The following is a 17291-nucleotide window of genomic DNA, read 5'->3' on the forward strand; positions in this document are numbered from 1 at the left end:
TTTGGCAGGAGCTAGGAAATGTGGATTGGGGACAGCTATTTTTAAGGGAAGTCCACATTTGATATGTGGGAGGCATTCAAAGATTGAAATCAAGGGATAGGAAAGGCAAGATTCGTGATCCCTGGATGACAGGAGAAATTGTACGACTAACCAAGAGGAAAAGAAGTGTATATAAGGTCCAGGCAGCTAAGAACAGAATGGACCTTGGAGGAATGCAGGGAGAGTAGAACCAATCTTCAACAAAGAATCAAGCGGGCTAAAGGGGTCATGAAATAACTTTAGTGAGCAGAATTAAGGAGAATCCAAAGGCCTTTTATTCATATGAAGCAAGAGGGTAACCGGAGAAAGGGTTGGTCGACTAAAGAATAAGAAAAGAAAGGTTGTGTGTCGAATCTGAGAAAATGGGTGAGATTCTCGATGATTACTTTGCATGGGTGTTCATGGAGGAAAGGGATATGATGAATGTTGAGATTAGAGATAGGAGTTTGTTTAGTCTGGACCACGTTGATGTTGATGTGTTAGGTAGACTAAAGGATATTAAGGTGGACAAATCCCCAGGACTGGATGAGATCTGTCATAAGTTGCTGAAGGAGATAAGAGAGGAAATAGCTGGGGCCCTGATATCTTTGTAGCATCCTTAAACACAAGAGGACTGGAGAGTTGCGTATGTTGTCCCCCTTTTCAAGAAGGGTAGTAGGGATATTCCAGGTAAATACAGATGGGTAAGCCTGATATCAGTGGTGGGAAAGCTGCTGGAGAAGGTACTGAGGGATAGGATATTTTTCCATTTGGAAGAGAATGGGCTTATCCGTGATAGGCAACATGATTTTGTGTGGGTTAGATCATGCCTTACCAACTTAATTTTGAGGAAGTGACCAAGTTGATAGACAAAGGAAGGGCTGTAACTATCATCTCACTTGGACTTTAGTAAGGTGTTTGATCAGGTTCTCCATGGTAAGCTAATGGAGAAAGTGAAGTCACATGGTGTGCAAGGTGTTCTAGCTAGGTGGATATAGAACTGGTTGAGCAACAGGAGACAGTAGTAGTTGAAGGGAGTTTCTCAATGGAGAAAGGTGACCAGTGGTGTTCCACAGGGATCAGTGCTGAGCCACTGTTGTTTGTGATATACTTAAATGATCTGGAAGAGGGCATTGGTCTCATCAGTTAGGTTTGCAGATGATACAAAGATTGGTGGAGTAGCAGAAAGCATAGGGGATTGTCAAAGAATACAGGAGAATATAGACTGGGGGTTAGGCAGAGAAGTAGCAGATGGAGTTCAATCCAGGCAAATGTGAGGTGATGCATTTTGGAAGACCTAATTCTAGAGTGAACTATACTGTAAACAGAAGAGCCTTGGAAAAAGTTGATGGACAGAGACCTGGGAGTTCAGGTACCCTGAAGGTTGCTGCACAGATGGATAGTGGTCAAGAAGGCATGGCGTGCTTGCCTTCATTGGATGGGGTCTTGAGTATAAAAGCTGGCAGGTCATGTTAAAATTGTACAAGACATTGGTTTAGCCACATTTAGAATACTGTGTACAGTTCTGGTCACCACATTACCTAAAGGACGTGGGTGCAGAGAAGGTTTAAGAGGATGTTGCCTGGGATGGAAGGTGCTAGCTACGAAAAGAGGTTGAGTAAGTTAGGATTGTTTTCAGTAGAAAAAAGGAGATTAAGGGGTGGACCTGATTGAGGTCTATAAAAATCATGAAGGGTATAGACAGGGTGGATAGAGACAGGCTTTTTTCCCCAGGGTGAGGGATTCAATAATGAAAGGTCACACGTTCAAAGTGAGAGGCAAAATGTTTAAGGGGGATACATGCGGAAAGTACTTGACACAGAGGGTAATAGGTGTCTGGAACGTATTGCCAGCAGAGGTAGTAGAAGACAGGCACAGTAGATTCATTTAAGGAGTGTCTGGACAGATGAATGAGTAGGTGGGGAGCAGAGAGATACAGATGTTTAGGAATTGGGCGGTAAGTTTAGACAGTGGATTTGGATCCACACAGGCTTGGAGGGCCGAAGTACTTGTTCCTAAGCTGTAAATGTTCTTTGTATGACCAAGTGCTTGTTGACATAGCCTCTAAGACTCTAATTTTAGCATTTCTGTCCTCTTATTCTGGACTCCTATTAGAGGAAATCATTTCACCCATCCGCCTTGTCAAATCCTTCAATCCTCTCTCATACCTTTAATTTAAATTACTCTTTAATCATTAGTCACTGAAGCCACACCATATATCCAGTGACAGGCATTGAAGAGTGAATTGGGTGTCCAGACTGAATCCTCTGAATGCTTGTTGCTTTGTATCTTAACAGAAGACCAGGAGATCCAAAGAAGCTGATTTGACAGATGATGGGACTGATGACGATGCTTCCATGGAGGATCAGGAACTCTGGGACCAAGCTTTTGATGGTCCCAACATGGAACAGTCTATCGCTGACTCTGTGAGTGAAGACCATAATGCCAAAGAGACTCCTGACAAATTGCCTCAAGGTTGTCCCACTGAAGAGATCGCTAAGGAACTATCCACTGGCAAACTGGCTGAAACTTCTTTGGATGTGGAGCAGAGCCCTTCGTATCATCCCACCATTGAGTGCAAGGATGTTATTGATGCTGAGATGATGCTCAATGCTGAGGATCTCAATACTATGCAAAAGCGACTCTCTTCAGATGATGCCAGAGATACTGTCTCTTCTGAAGAGCCAGCTGCTATAGAGGAGAACTACAGTGAAGAACGCTCCCAAGAAACTTACACTATTCGAGGTAACTTGGGCTTAGCATTGTTCAGATGTAATATAACCATGCAATCTGAGTAAGAGGCAGACCACTTGGATTTTGAAGTTTGCATTACAGGTAGAAAGGGTGGTTAAGGTGCTTAGCATGCTTGCCTTCATTGCTCAGATGCTTCAGTATAAAAGGGCCATTCCTGATGAAGGGCTTTTCGAGCACTGCTCTAATCTTGACTCTGCCTCAGAGGAATTGGGATGTCATATCGAGGTGGTACAGGACATCGGGTGAGGCCTTTTCTGGGGTTGTCTCCAATTTTGGTTGTCCTCTTAATGGAAAATATTATTAAGCTGGAGAGGGTTCAGAGGAGACGTTATCTGGAATGGAAGGTTTGAGTTATCAACAGAGGCTAATTTTTTTTTTGCTGAATTGTAAGAAGTTGAGGAGTGACCTCAAAGGTTTCTAAAATCATGTGGGGTATAGATAAGATGAATAGCAATGGTCCTTTCCCTAGGATAGGGAGTTCAAAACTAGGGGGCATTTATTTTTAAGGTGAGTGGAGAAACTTTTTTTAAAAAGTCACAGGCAACATTCAGTGCTTTGTCTGTGGAATGAACTTCCAGAGGAAGTGGTGGATTACAGTTACAATGTTTAAAAGATATTTGGGCAGGTACATGACTAAGAAGTGTTTGGAGGGATATCGGCCAAGCCTAAGCTGGTGGGATTATGGCTGGTGTGGACTGGTTGGATTGAAAGGTTTGGTTCTGTGCTCTGACTAGGTATGAGACTAAATTCACTCTGTGTGCTTCACTGGGCTGTGGAACTTCAGTCATTGAGTACTTTTAAGATTTGAAGTATATCGATTTTCAAATATTAAAAATATCAAGAGAGTGGAGGGAAAGATTTGAAGTGGAAGATTCTGCATGATCTCATTGAAAGGTAGAGCAGGCTTGCAGGGCTAAATGACCTACTCCTCCTAATTCTTAGGTCTTGAACCCAGCTCAACCTCATACAAAGTTAAAATTCATTCCACAACTCGCGAATTCCATTTGAATGTTAATACCAATGTGCAAAGAGCAGGGACATGTGCTATGTTGGGTAAGGCCCTCTCAAATCTGAAGTGACGACATACCCATTCCCACACTGGATCATGCTGGACTGGAATGTCCTGAGGTTGCTCCTGAGTCAGATATGGCTTTGACTCAAAAATTAAAACATATGTATTTATAGATGATTTTTATAATGTATGTGTTCTAAATACTGTCTGTACGGTGTTTGCAGAAGAAAAAAAACAAACATTGGAATTTTGAAATTTCTCTAACTTCTCTACAGTTGCAAAAAACCAAAAGTATTTCCTGCTTCTATTGGTAACCTAATAATGTTCATTGTGAGGCACCAAGAGAGTCTGTCAACGGAATGGACCCCATTATACTTTGGCAGAAGGATGTCAGACAGTGGTCTTTTCCCACTGTGCCTTGGCAGTAGCTGCCCTAAGCTTTAGTACATAGCCCTGAACCTTGGAATGTGCCAGTCTGCAAAACTCCATCAGGGTCAACTCCTTGCTCTGCAAGACCAAGTTTTGGGCAGACCAGAGAACGACTTTCACTGGGTTAATGGTCTTTCATGCATACAGTGTGGAAACAGGCCATAGTGTTCAGGGACGTGTAGGTTAGGTGCATTAGTCAGGGGAATTGTAGTCTAAAGCATTGCGTCGGTGCAGGTTACTCTTTAGAAGGTCGGTGTGGATTTGTTGGGCCAAATAGCCTGTTTCCACACTATAGGGATTCTGTGATTCAAGATACATTTCTCCTGACCTACACATCCCTGAAAACTATATGGGCAATTTTAATGTGGCCAATTCACCTAACCTGCACATCTTTGGACTGTGGGAGGAAACTGGAGCACCTGGAGGAAACCCACGTAGACACAGGGAGAATGTGCAAACTTCAGACAGTCACCCAAGGCTGGAATTGAACCTCTGTCTATGGTACTGAGGCAGTAGTGCTAACCACTGAGCCACCATGCTGCCCTGATGTTTGTCTGTGTGTTGAAAGAGTCCTGCAACCTGGAGCTGTTTGGGGTGAATCTTGACACAAACCACTGCATTTCTCTGCTTCCTTTTTGCAAAGACATCGGAGATGAAGAATCTCACCAGCCAAGCAATGGATGGTGTTCACCGGAAAGTTCTGGCGATGAGGCATTCTGCCAAATTACTTGCTCCAAATTCTGATTCCCTCCCCAGAGCCCCTCACAGGCTTGGTGTCTCAGCAAATTTAAGCTGATTGCTGAACTTGAACTCCAACATACCTGAAAGTAAGGGTTACAATAACTAAAGGCAGGATGGCAGGCAAAGTGAGTTAATGCTGTCAAGCTTCAAAAAACCAGACCGGTTTTATTTTTAAATAACAGAACAAAGTTTACACCCTGTTGTTAAATTGGCTGTTTGGCTTACAATCTCTTAAACCCCCACTTCATGTCAAGCTTTTAAATGAGTGAATTAGCAGCAGATTGGACAGGTCAGGAATTCATTGATTTCAGACCCATGTGCCTCAACTGGGAAATACATTTGAAGTTCAGATTAATTATCCAGGAGTGTAGGGTAATTTCTCAGAACAACCTTTTGAGATTTAAGGTCATTACTGAAGTTTTACAATCTTTATTAAGTGACCTAGCAAGCTTAAAGAACTCTGTCACCTGGTGCTGTTCTTATGAGAATACTGTTCATTTTCCTGGCTGACACTTATCCCTTAAACAATAGTAAAACAGACTAGCTGTTGCCATTTGTGAGACCTTGTATGTAAATTGACTGCTGTTTGCCCTGTAATTAATACATTTCAATCAAGTGCTGACTATGTAAAATTGTTTGTGGCATCCTGAGGTCATGGGGTGGCAGAGTGGCTCAGTAGTTAGCACTGCTGCCTCACAGCGCCAGTGATCTGGGTTTGATTCCAGCAACGTTTTAAAAATGGCACAACACCAGGTTCTTATCAAACAAGTTTATTTGGAAGCACTAGCTTTCAGAGCGCTGTTCCTTTATCAGGGACCATGACCCTCCAGCAATTCTCCATGTGGAGATTGCACATTCTCCCAGTGCCTGTGTGGGTTTCTTCCAGATGATCCAGTTTCCTCCATCTGTCCAAAGATGTGCAGATTAACCATAGGAAGTGCAGGGTTACAGGAATAGGGTAGAGGTTTGGGTCTGGTTGAGATGCTCCAGAGAGGGTCGAATGACTTCTTTCCATACTGTTGGGATTCTACATAGTTTCCCTCCCAGCCTTGCTCCTTACTGACCTGAAACTATATCACTGAAGTCCATGTGCCATAAGGACACTGTACTGTTAAGAATGAAATTCTAGGATCTTGGCCCAGCAATACTGAAAAAAAATCTCAACTCCACACCATCACCTGAAGGGAAGCTAGGGATGGGTGATAAAATGATGCAAACCTTAACAATACTGGGGAAGGGGAAAACAATAGGATTTGTGGATGAAGTGAATTAAAGTGGGAGAAGGTTAATGTGGGTTGAATGACCTGTCAATCTGGAAGTATTCTAATTCTCTAACCACCTCCTTACAAAGGGAAGGGCAACAGTGTTCTGTGGAACTCCCCTGGAAGTTTTGAACAAAAGCGCTACAGTCCAAATGTACGATCCACCTTCCTCCCTCACAGGCCTGAGCAGTCGGGATTTGATCCATTCCATGTGTTCCTGACTGACCTTTCTGTGCCTGGAAACACGTGTTGCCGTGAGTCAACACTCGGTTGTGCTGTAAAATCAAGGGTCCACGTTCTGTATCTTACGTTTTGTTTTCTTTTCTTTCACGTCACAGGGGAACCTGAACTTGAGCCTGTGCCAAGTGAACAACTGAGACCTGAGCTCTCTAATTCTGGTGAGGGGTCACAGCAGATGGAGGATGTGAGTACTGGTTCACTGATTTGTGATTCACTTGTAACTTGGCTGGGAGTGAATGGTGGGGTCTTTTCACTATTTCCTATAATTCTGCTTACCCCTGTCCACCCATAGGAGACGGTTCACTAAATGAGATGGACATTTGGGCAAAGCACTGGATGGAGTCGTTTGAGATAGAGTTGAGGGAATATATGGCATGGATGGACAGATGGATCAGGTGGATTGAGCACAGGAGGGAGATGTGAATGGTACAGGTGTTCCAGTGGATGGAAGTTTCAGGGAGGTGGGAGTTTTGTGGGGAGGTGAATGTGGGTAACTAGGTGCTAGTGAGGCACGAGAACCCATTGTTCTTTTCCTCTGAAACATGATCATTCCCCCTCTGTCTGCCTCTTCCAAAGTGGCCTTGATTTTTGCCTTCCCTCTCAAGAATTCCCAACCCTTGAGTCCAAAGAGGGTAGACACTGAAGAGGATTGAAGTCAGGTTAGTGGATGGAAAATAGCCACAGATATCAGAGGTCAGGTCCATCTGAGTATCTAAGGAAACATAAGATCAGCTCTCTCTCTGCAGTGATGGTGCTAAGCTGCTTTGACATATTTCTCCTTTTCAGAGACACCACAATGAATGTGACCAACTGACCTGCCTGCAGGGAGTAGCCAAAATGACTGAAGGTAGGAATTGTTCCACTCCATATCCATTAACCTGACCTTTGGTGAAACACTTTAACACTTGCTTTGCACCCAGATGTGGAACTCCATGGATATCAGTCCATCAGCCAGTCAGTTCCTCCACTAAATCTCCAATATTCCAAGGGGTGCCTTTCCATGCTTCCCCACTGATTCTAAAGGGTATTAGCAAAAGGATGACTTCCTCCCAACAGTGTTCCCATTGGTTTTCAGTCTGTTTGGGAACTTAGAATCACAGAATTTCTACAGAGTTGAAGCAGGCCAACCCTCTGAAGAGCAGCTTACTTTATACTACCCTGTCCCTTAAACCCCGACTTTCCCAAGGCCAGTCCATTTAATCTACACATCCCTGGGCAATTTGGCATAGCCAATCCACCTAACCTGGACACCCTTGGATTGTGGGAGTAAGCTGGAGCACCTGGAGTAAACACACGCAGACACTAGAATGTCTGCACAGACAATCCTCCGAGGCTGGAATAGAATCAGAGTGCCTGGTGCAGTGAGGCAACAGTTCTAACCACTGATTTTATAACTTCTGAAGATTTTGGAGAAGGATTAGGCTCTTTGGCCTTTTGAATCCACCACACTATTTTAAAGGCTTGGCTGATCTGATTGGGGTCTTAATTGTACTATTCTCTCTGAACCACCGCCTTGTAACCCTTGACTGCCTATCTATTAAAAATCAACCCAACTCGACCTTAGATATACTCAATGACCCACTGGTCCAACTAGTTTCTCACAAAAAGAATCCCACAGGCTAACAACCCTCTAAAAGAAGACATTTTTCTCCTCTGTTTATCTTATTCTGAAACTGCGTTCCCTTGTTCTAGTCACCAAGAAGATACATCTTCCATCTCGGAAGCTATCCAGTTCACTCAATCTCTGCAATTTCAGTAAAATTGCACCTCCTTCTTAACTCCAGTGGGTGCAGCCTCAAAGGTTTAACCCTGCTCAGCTCAGAATGAATCAAGTGAACTTTCTCAGAACTGCAGTCTTTCAACTAAGAAGGCCAAAACTGTACTCTATACTCCCTATATTGGTAACACTACAATAAACTTTCTTACCTTTTTTATATTCCATTCCTCTTATAATAAACAACATTCTGATGGCCTTCACAATCAGTTATGTCTGCAGATTTAACTTTTGAGATTCATTTTCCATGACACCAGGATTTTCTGTACCTAGCTTCTTCAGCCGATCTCCTTCTAAAGGACATCTTACTTTTCTGTTCTTCCTACCAAAGTTGACAAGTTCACATGGGAACTCCTGAAGGGGTGGGGCCGAGACCATTCCCTTTGATCTAACACAGTTTTAAACATTGGAGACCAGAGATATCCCAACATTAGGACTCCTGAGGCCATCGACTTCATAAAAGGCCTAAGTTTTTTTGAAAATAGAGATGGAAAAGGATAGACCAGATCTAAAAGTCGAAGTTCTAAATTGGAGAAAGGCCAATTTTGACAATATTAGGCAAGAACTTTCAAAAGCTGATTGGAGGCAGATGTTCGCAGGTAAAGGGACGGCTGGAAAATGGGAAGCCTTCAGAAATGAGGTAACAAGAATCCAGAGAAAGTATATTCCTGTCGGGGTGAAAGGGAAGGCTGGTAACTATAGGGAATGCTGGATGACTAAAGAAGATGATTTACAAGATGATTAGGGGTTTAGATAGAGTTGACCATGAGAACCTTTTTTCCACGTATGGAGTCAACTATTACGAGGGGGCATAGCTTTAAATTAAGGGAAGGTGGGTATCGGACAGATGTTAGGGGTAGATTCTTTACTCAGCAAGTCGTGAGTTCATGGAATGCCCTGCCAGTAGCAGTGATGGACTCTCCCTCTTAATGGGCATTTAAACGGGCATTGGATAGGCATATGGAGGATGGTGGGCTAGTGTAGGTTAGGTGGGCTTGGATCAGCGCAACATCGAGGGCCAAAGGGCCTGTACTGTGTTGTATTTTTCTATGTTCTAAATTGAGGGTTTGGTTAAGAAAAAGAGGGAAGTTTATGTCAGGTACAGATATTTTAGATCGAGTGAACCCTGAGTATAAAGAAAGTAGGAGTATATTTAAGAAGGAAATCAGGAGGGCAAAACAGGGACATGAGATAGCTTTGGCAAATAGAATTAAGGAGAATCCAAAGGGTTTTTACAAATATATTAAGGACAAAACGTAACTAGGGAGAGAATAGGACACCTCGAAGATCAGCAATGTGGCCTTTGTGTGGAGCCACAGAAAATGGGGGAGATATTAAATGTATATCTTGCATCAGTATTTACTGTGGAAAAGGATATGGAAGATATAGACTGTAGGGAAATAGATGGTGACATCTTGCAAAATGTCCAGATTACAGAGGAGGAAGTGCTGGATGTCTCAAAATGGTTAATGGTGGATAAATCCCCAGGACCTGATCAGGTGTACCCTAGAACTCTGTGGGAAGCTAGAGAAGTGATTGCTGGGCACCTTGTTGAGATATTTGTATCATCGATAATCATAGGTGAGGTGCAGGAAGACTGGAGGTTGGCAACGCAGTGCCACTGTTTAAGAAGGGTGGTAAGGACAAGCCAGGGAACTATGGACCAGTGAGCCTGACCTCAGTGGTAGGCAAGCTGTTGGAGGGAATCCTGAGGGACAGGATGTTCATGTATTTGGAAAGGCAAGGACTGATTCGGGATAGTCAACATGGCTTTGTGCGTGGGAAATCATGTCTCACAAACTTGATTGAGCTTTTTGATGAAGTAACAAAGAAGATTGATGAGGGCAGTAGATGTGATCTCTATGGACTTCAGTAAGGCATTCGACAAGGTTCCCCATGGGAGACTGATTAGCAAGGTTAGATCTCATGGAATACAGGGAGAACTAGCCATTTGGATACAGAACTGGCTCAAAGATAGAAGGCAGAGGGTGGTGGTGGAGGGTTGTTTTTAAGACTGTGACCAGTGGAGTGCCACAAGGTTCGGTGCTGGGCCCTCTACTTTTTGTCATTTACGTAAATGATTTGGATGCGAGCATAAGAGGTACAGTTAGTAAGTTTGCAGATGACACCAAAATTAGAGGTGTAGTGGACAGCGAAGAGGGTTACCTCCGAATACAACAGGATCTTGACCAGATGGGCCAATGGGCTGAGAAGTGGCAGGTGGAGTTTAATTCTGATAAATGCGAGGTGCTGCATTTTGGGAAAGCAAATCTTAGCAGGACTTATACACTTAATGGTAAGGCCTTGGGGAGTGTTGCTGAACAAGGAGACCTCGGAGTGCAGGTTTAGAGCCCCTTGAAAGTGGAGTCGCAGGTAGATAGGATCGTGAAGGTGGCGTTTGGTATGCTTTCCTTTATTGGTCAGAATATTGAGTACAGGAGTTGGGAGGTCATGTTGCGGCTGTACAGGACATTAGTTAGCCCACTGTTGGAATATTGCATGCAATTCTGGTCTCCTTCCTGTCGGAAAGATGTTGTGAAACTTGAAAGGGTCCAGTAAAGATTTACAAGGATGTTGCCAGAGTTGGAGGATCTGAACTACAGGGAGAGGCTGAACAGGCTGGGGCTGTTTTCCCTGGAGTGTCGGAGGCTGAGGGATGACCTTATTGAGGCTTACAAAATTGAGGGGCATGGATAGGATAAATAAACAAAGTCTTTTTCCTGGGGTTGGGGAGTCCAGAACTAGAGGACATAGGTTTAGGATGAGAGGGGAAAGATATAAAAGAGACCTAAGGGCAACCTTTTCACGCAGAGGGTGGTACGTGTATGGAATGGCTGCCAGAGGATGTTTTGGAGGCTGGTACAATTGCAACATTTAAGAGGCATTTGGATGGATATATGAATAGGAAGGGTTTGGAGGGATATGGGCTGGGTGCTGGCAGGTGGGACTAGATTGGGTTGGGATATCTGGTCAGCATGGACGGGTTGGACCAAAGATTCTGTTTCCATGCTGTACATCTCTATGACTCTGTCTCACTATATTTTTGAAACTGATCTAGATCAGTTATGTTATGTTAGATTTTCAAAGTATTAGTGTGTTGCTCACTGGTCTATTCAATCCAAGCTGAACACTATAGGCAAAGCCCAAGTAGCTGAGGCAAGAATTGACTGATGACACTACATGCTCAGTTGCTACTCGAACACTGACTGGAAATTATGGAATATAAATAAACATAGGAACATGACTCCTTCCATGTCCATCTTCTGGGTATGGACATGTCAATAATGAATCTTGCCCTCTTTAAAGATAGTCAAGTAATCAAGAATAATGTAATCCTGCGTCCCTGTGATGTGTACATACCCAACCAGGTCAAATAATGTTGCTATTGGCTGTACTGTGCAGGAAGGACTTCTTCAAACTTAAGATCTTATCTTTTGATGCAGTTGTTGATCCTGTTACTGGCCATGACCAGTTTTGAAGTACATGAATAGGAAAGGTTTGGGCCAAATGCAGGTACGTGGATCTAGTTTAGTTTAGGATCATGGTTGGCATGGGCTGGTTGGACTGAAAGGCCTGTTTCCATGCTGTATGACTCTGGTAAAAACAATGACTGCAGATGCTGGAAACCAGATTCTGGATTAGTGGTGCTGGAAGAACACTGCAGTTCAGGCAGCGTCCAAGGAGCAGTAAAATCGATGTTTCAGGCAAAAGCCCTTCATCAGGAATACAGGCAGAGAGCCTGAAGCGTGGAGAGGTAAGTGAAGGGAGGGTAGGGGTGGGGAGAAAGTTGCATAGAGCACAATAGGTGAGTGGGGGAGGGGATGAAGGTGATCATTCGGGGGGTGGGGGTGGAGAAGGGTGGAGTGGATAGTTGGAAAAGAAGATAGACAGGTAGGACAAGTCAAGGGGACAGTGCTGAGGTGGGGGAAGGGGAAATGAGGAGATAGCTGCGATCTCCTTACAAATTTGTTTCTCGATTTTCCTGACTATTAGTGGGTCTATAATACAATCCCAGTAAGGTGATCATCACTTTCTTATTTCTCAGTTCCACCCAAATAACTTTCCTGGATGTATTTCTGGGAATATCCTCCCTAAGTACAGCTGTAATGCTATCCCTTATCAGAAATGCCACTCCCTGTCCACACTCTTTCCTCCCTTTCTGTCCTTCCTGTAGTATTTGTATCCTGGTTCATTCAGCTGCCAGTCCTGCCCATCCCTGAGCCACATTTCTGTAATTGCTATGATATCCCAGTCCCATGTTCCTAACCGACCCCTGAGTTCATCTGCCTTCCCTGTTAGGCTTCTTGCATTGAAATAAATGCAGTTTAATTTGTCAGTCCTATCTCATTCTCTGCTTTGTCTCTGCCTGCTCTCTGTCTCCTTGGATGCTGCCTTACCTGCTGCGCTTTTCCAGCAACGCACTTTCAGCTTTCTCTGCCTGCCCTGACTGACTCTCCTCTGTTCTCAATTGTACCAGTCTGATTGAAATCGTTCCTCACTGAGTCCCACCCACCCCTCACTAGTTTAAATCCTCCTGAACAGCTGTAGCAAATCTCCCTACCAGTATATTAGTACCCTTCCAATTTAGATGCAATATGTCCTTGTATAGGCCACGTCTACCCTGAAACTGCTTTCAATGATCCAAAGATGTGAATCCTTTTCCTGTATGCCAGCTCCTCAGCCATGCATTCATCTGCTCTATTCTCTTACTCCAGCCTTCACTATCTTGTAGCACCGTACATAATCCACATATTACTACTCTTGAGGACCTCCTTTTTAAATTCCTGCCTAAATTGCTGTAATGTCCCTTCAGAATCTTAACCTTTTCCCTTCCTATGTCGTTGTACACATTGGAACCAATGACCTCCTGCTGGTCCCTCTCCCCCTTGAGAACATTCTGCACCCTCTGAGACATTCTTGATCCTGGCACCAGGGAAGCAACACACCATTCTGATTTTTCACCACTGGCCACAGAAACATCGGTCTGTACCTCGCACTGGAGCATCCCCTAACACAATCAATTGCTAGGAACCCGACGTACCCCTTGTTGCATTAGAGCCAGTCTCAATATCAGAAACTTGGCCGTTTGTGCTACGTACCCCTGAGTGTCCACCACCCCCTACATTTTCCAAAACAGTTTAAGACTGAAATGACGAATTTCTTGAGGGTTGAGAGTTGGAACTCCTTACCACAGAGCTACGGGGACAGAGTCCTTGTTTATTTTTAAGGTCGAGATAGATCTTGGTCAGTGGTTATGGGGAAAGGGGGAGGGAAGTGAACATGAGGAATGTCAGATCAGCCATAATCCTATTGAATATTGGATCAAACTGTATTTTAAACTGGATAGCTTACTCCTGTTTCTATTTCTTATGACCATGTTTTGCAATCCTCTGCATCAAATTTCATTTGCCCCATTTTGTTTTTCACCCATTCCACTAACCTGTCTGTTGTTTTGAAGTTCTAGACTTCTCACAGTCACAACCGCTCTATTTTTGTATCATCTGCAAATTTTGAAATACTCCCATGCCTGTCATTATACATAAGAGAATAGTGGAGGAACACGCTTGACTTCAATGTGTTTTGATAGCCATTTTGATTGTACAGAAGTTGAGTACGACTTGAAAATGGAGATTTTGAAGCTTTTCATCTTGTACCCATCAGGAGGTTTTATAAGAATAATTTAAAGAATAAACAAACATTTATTTATACTACTGAGTAATATGTTGATTGGTTGGCATTGTTCATAGCAATGCCATGAAGTATGCACACAAAATTTAAACAAAGCCGTTAAAAATATTGTCAATACTATTTACTACATTCTCTGTAGCACTGCTACTAATCAGAGTCCACTTGCCAACCAATCAGCACTACCATCTTGTGTAGTATAAATGTTGGTTCGCCACTTGAATTTATAGTCATGCAAAGTGTCCTGATGAACGCAATATAAAACGTTTTTAGAGGTTTTTTTTTAAAGCAATACTGCTCCGATATTGTTCCTTTGACCCAATCTGGGTCAAAGTCCAAAATGAGGATCCTTGATGTACACTTGAACTGTTCTTTAGAAAGATCACTAACAAAAACAGGCTGACCGTTCTCTATTCCAAAGCAGTAACCACTGTCCAGCTTGTGGCCAGCAGTTTTTGTGGAGATGAATGGAACAACAAATTAGTTGTACGTTCTCCTTGAGGATGGCCTGATCTTTCTTTAAAAGTACCAGCGGAGTGGATGAGAAATTTGCCTCTTTTTAAATAGCCTTTTTCAGTCCAGAAGTAAGGAAAAAGTGCGATCCTAAGGGTCACATCGTGACATACCTTGGAAACAGGTGGGATTTCAACTTAACCCCCCGGCTCAGAAGTAGGGACACCTGGAGTGCTTAAAGCAATAGTTTCCAGTATATGACTTTAAGTATAGAATGCAAATTGAAGGAGACTAAGTTGATGCTGGAGAATTGATTCATTTTCTGCCTCAGTACTCTCCTCTGATTCACTATGTTATGTATGGAAGGAAATCTTTCATCCTTCTGATCTGAGGTGAGGTGCTAGTGTTGGACTGGGGGTAGCGCAAAGTCAGAGGTCACATCATACTAATTTATACTATAAACAGGTTTATTTGAAATCACAAGCTTTGAGAGCTGCTCCTTCATCAGGTGAAATCTGGTGGTGTTCTGTGACCTCTTTTACCTAATCTGGGTTATATGTGACTCCAGATCCATAGCAATGGTGATGGCTCTTCGAGGTAATTATGTATGGGTAATAAATGTTGACTTGGCTAGTGATACCAAGATGACAGATGAAAAAGATGTAATGTTTGGGTCTTTTTCTTCCTTTCAGTGAGAATGTAATACCGGCTACAACCTTTGGGGGAGTGCTTGCTCCCATCATATTTGGATGGAGCATCCACAGGCGCTGAGGGGGCACGCATGCGCGCGAGGGCCCGCCGCGCAGTGTGCCGGGTAGCCAGGGAAGTGAGGGGAGGGGAAAGTAACGGTTGGGGGCGGTGTCCATTTCCCCGGCTGCAAGCGGGGACGCACTGACGCTGGAGGGTGACCGGGCGCCATTCCGGTAAAGGTGAAATGCCGGCGGTGGCCTGTCGGGGGGTATTATCAGCGCGGCTGCTGAGCGACCGGGAAGTGGCGGAGAGCCGGGAACGTGTTGAGGGTGGGTTCATGATGGTTGACCGGCCCCTAATGGAGTGATGGATAGCCCAGATGGCCAATTGGGGATGAGGGTTGTCTGATTGACAGACCGTGCTCTAATCGGGTAGCAGATGGATTGATGAACAGCTCGGGTGGTCTATACGGATGGGTTGTCAGACAAATGATAGCTTCGGTGACCAATCAAGGCGGTGAACAGCTTGATGGGCAGTTCGAGAGACCAATCAATCCATGGGATGACGAATTAATGAATAGCCCGTACAACCAATGAAAGGGCGCGTTGTTGACTGACGGGCAGTAAAGTGTCGGTGGGCGGAGCAACGTGTCCAATGTGGCGGGCATTTCCAGTAGGCGGGGTTAAACGCATTGCTGTACCTGGAGTGTTGTGGGCATTGAGTGTGTTGCTGGGAAAGCACAGCGTGTCAGACAGCATCAGGAGCATCGACGTTTTGGGCATAAGCCATTCCTGATGTTAATTCTACTGTTCCTTGAATGCTGCGGTGCTTTCCCAGCAATACATACTCTGTCTCCAGTATCTACAGCCCTCACATTCTCCTCCATATTGGTTAATATCAGACTTAAACCAGAAAATCCTATGTACGGGAGTAAGCCAGTCAGTACATCAAACCAGGTCAAACACTCCATACCTTTTTGCTCACCAAACCCCCAGAGTCATTTATGGCAATTGATTTTATATCATAGAAACCCCACAGTGTGGAAACAGACCATTTGGCCCAACAAGTCCAGACCGATCTCCAAAGAGTAAACCACCCAGACCCATTCCCTTTCCTGATTTACTCTACATTTAACCTGCACACCCCTGAACACTGAGCAATTTAGAACAGCCAAGTCACCTGACCTGCACGTCTTTTGGATTGTGGAGGAAACTGGAGCACCCAGAGGAAACCCACTTGGACGATGCAGGCTCCACACAGACAGTTGCCTGATGTTGGAATTAAATCCGGGTCTGTGGTGCTTTTGAGGCAGCAGTGCTAACCACTGAGCCACCATGCTGCTCTAGCACACCATGTCAGATTCTTCAAATGCAAATTCCTTGGAGTAAGCATCCTACCCCCACTTGCTGAATTAGACCATAAGGTGTGTAGAGCAAAAATAGGCCTTGAAGCCATTCAGGTCTGCTCTACCATTCATTTTGAGATTAATGCTGATCTGATGATCCTTGATTCCACTTTCCTGTCTTACTTCCATAGACTACTTACGGATTTAAAATTAAGTCTATCTCAGCCTTCAAATTTATCAAGGCCCCAGGCTCTGTAGCTCCCCGTGGTAAAGACTTTCATAAATTTACTGTTCAAGAGAAGACTTAAATGGGTGATCTCTTACACTGAGATGATGCCCTCTGGTCCTAGACTTTTCCACAAAGGCAAATCAAGTCCCCTAAGTATCCTGAATTGCTTTTCCAGCAATTTGTGTTTTTGTTTGCCCCTAAAAATACCCCATGTTTTAATAAGTTAAATGTCACAGATCATAGACTAAGTTTTAAAGTTAGATCACATAGGATTCACAATAAGTTTGCCAATTGGACACACAATTGTCTTGACGGGGAGGGGACAGAGGGTGATGTGGAGGGTTGTTTCTCGGACTGGAGGCCTGTGACCAGTGATATTCCATAGGGATCGGTACTAGGTCCACTTTTTTGTTTGTCATTTACAAAAATGATTTGAATGAGAATAAAGAAGTCATGGTTAGTAAGTTTGTGGATGACGCCAAAGTTGGTGGGTATAGTAGACAGTGAAGATGGTTATCTAAGTGTACAAAGTGAACTTGATCAATTTGATATTCACGGTCCCCATTTGCAAGTGCTTTGGATACATTTTTTTGACTGACCAATTAGTGTGTTTTTGATTTGATTAGATTAGATTCCCTTGCAGTGTGGAAACAGCCCCT

The 17291-nt window shown here is 43.8% G+C and overlaps 1 protein-coding gene across 1 annotated transcript in view; it reads left to right on the forward strand.

The window, feature by feature from the left end:
• samd1b (sterile alpha motif domain containing 1b) overlaps nt 1–17291 on the forward strand; it is a 66836-nt gene that overhangs the window by 11824 nt on the left and 37721 nt on the right. Inside the window, exons 2-4 of the mRNA XM_060855150.1 lie at nt 2316–2763; nt 6555–6640; nt 7243–7303. Of these exons, the coding sequence (XP_060711133.1) occupies nt 2316–2763; nt 6555–6640; nt 7243–7303 (595 nt within the window). The remainder of the gene's footprint in view (nt 1–2315; nt 2764–6554; nt 6641–7242; nt 7304–17291) is intronic.

This window comes from Hemiscyllium ocellatum, chromosome 45, assembly GCF_020745735.1.
Source record: "Hemiscyllium ocellatum isolate sHemOce1 chromosome 45, sHemOce1.pat.X.cur, whole genome shotgun sequence".
Taxonomy (NCBI): domain Eukaryota; kingdom Metazoa; phylum Chordata; class Chondrichthyes; order Orectolobiformes; family Hemiscylliidae; genus Hemiscyllium; species Hemiscyllium ocellatum.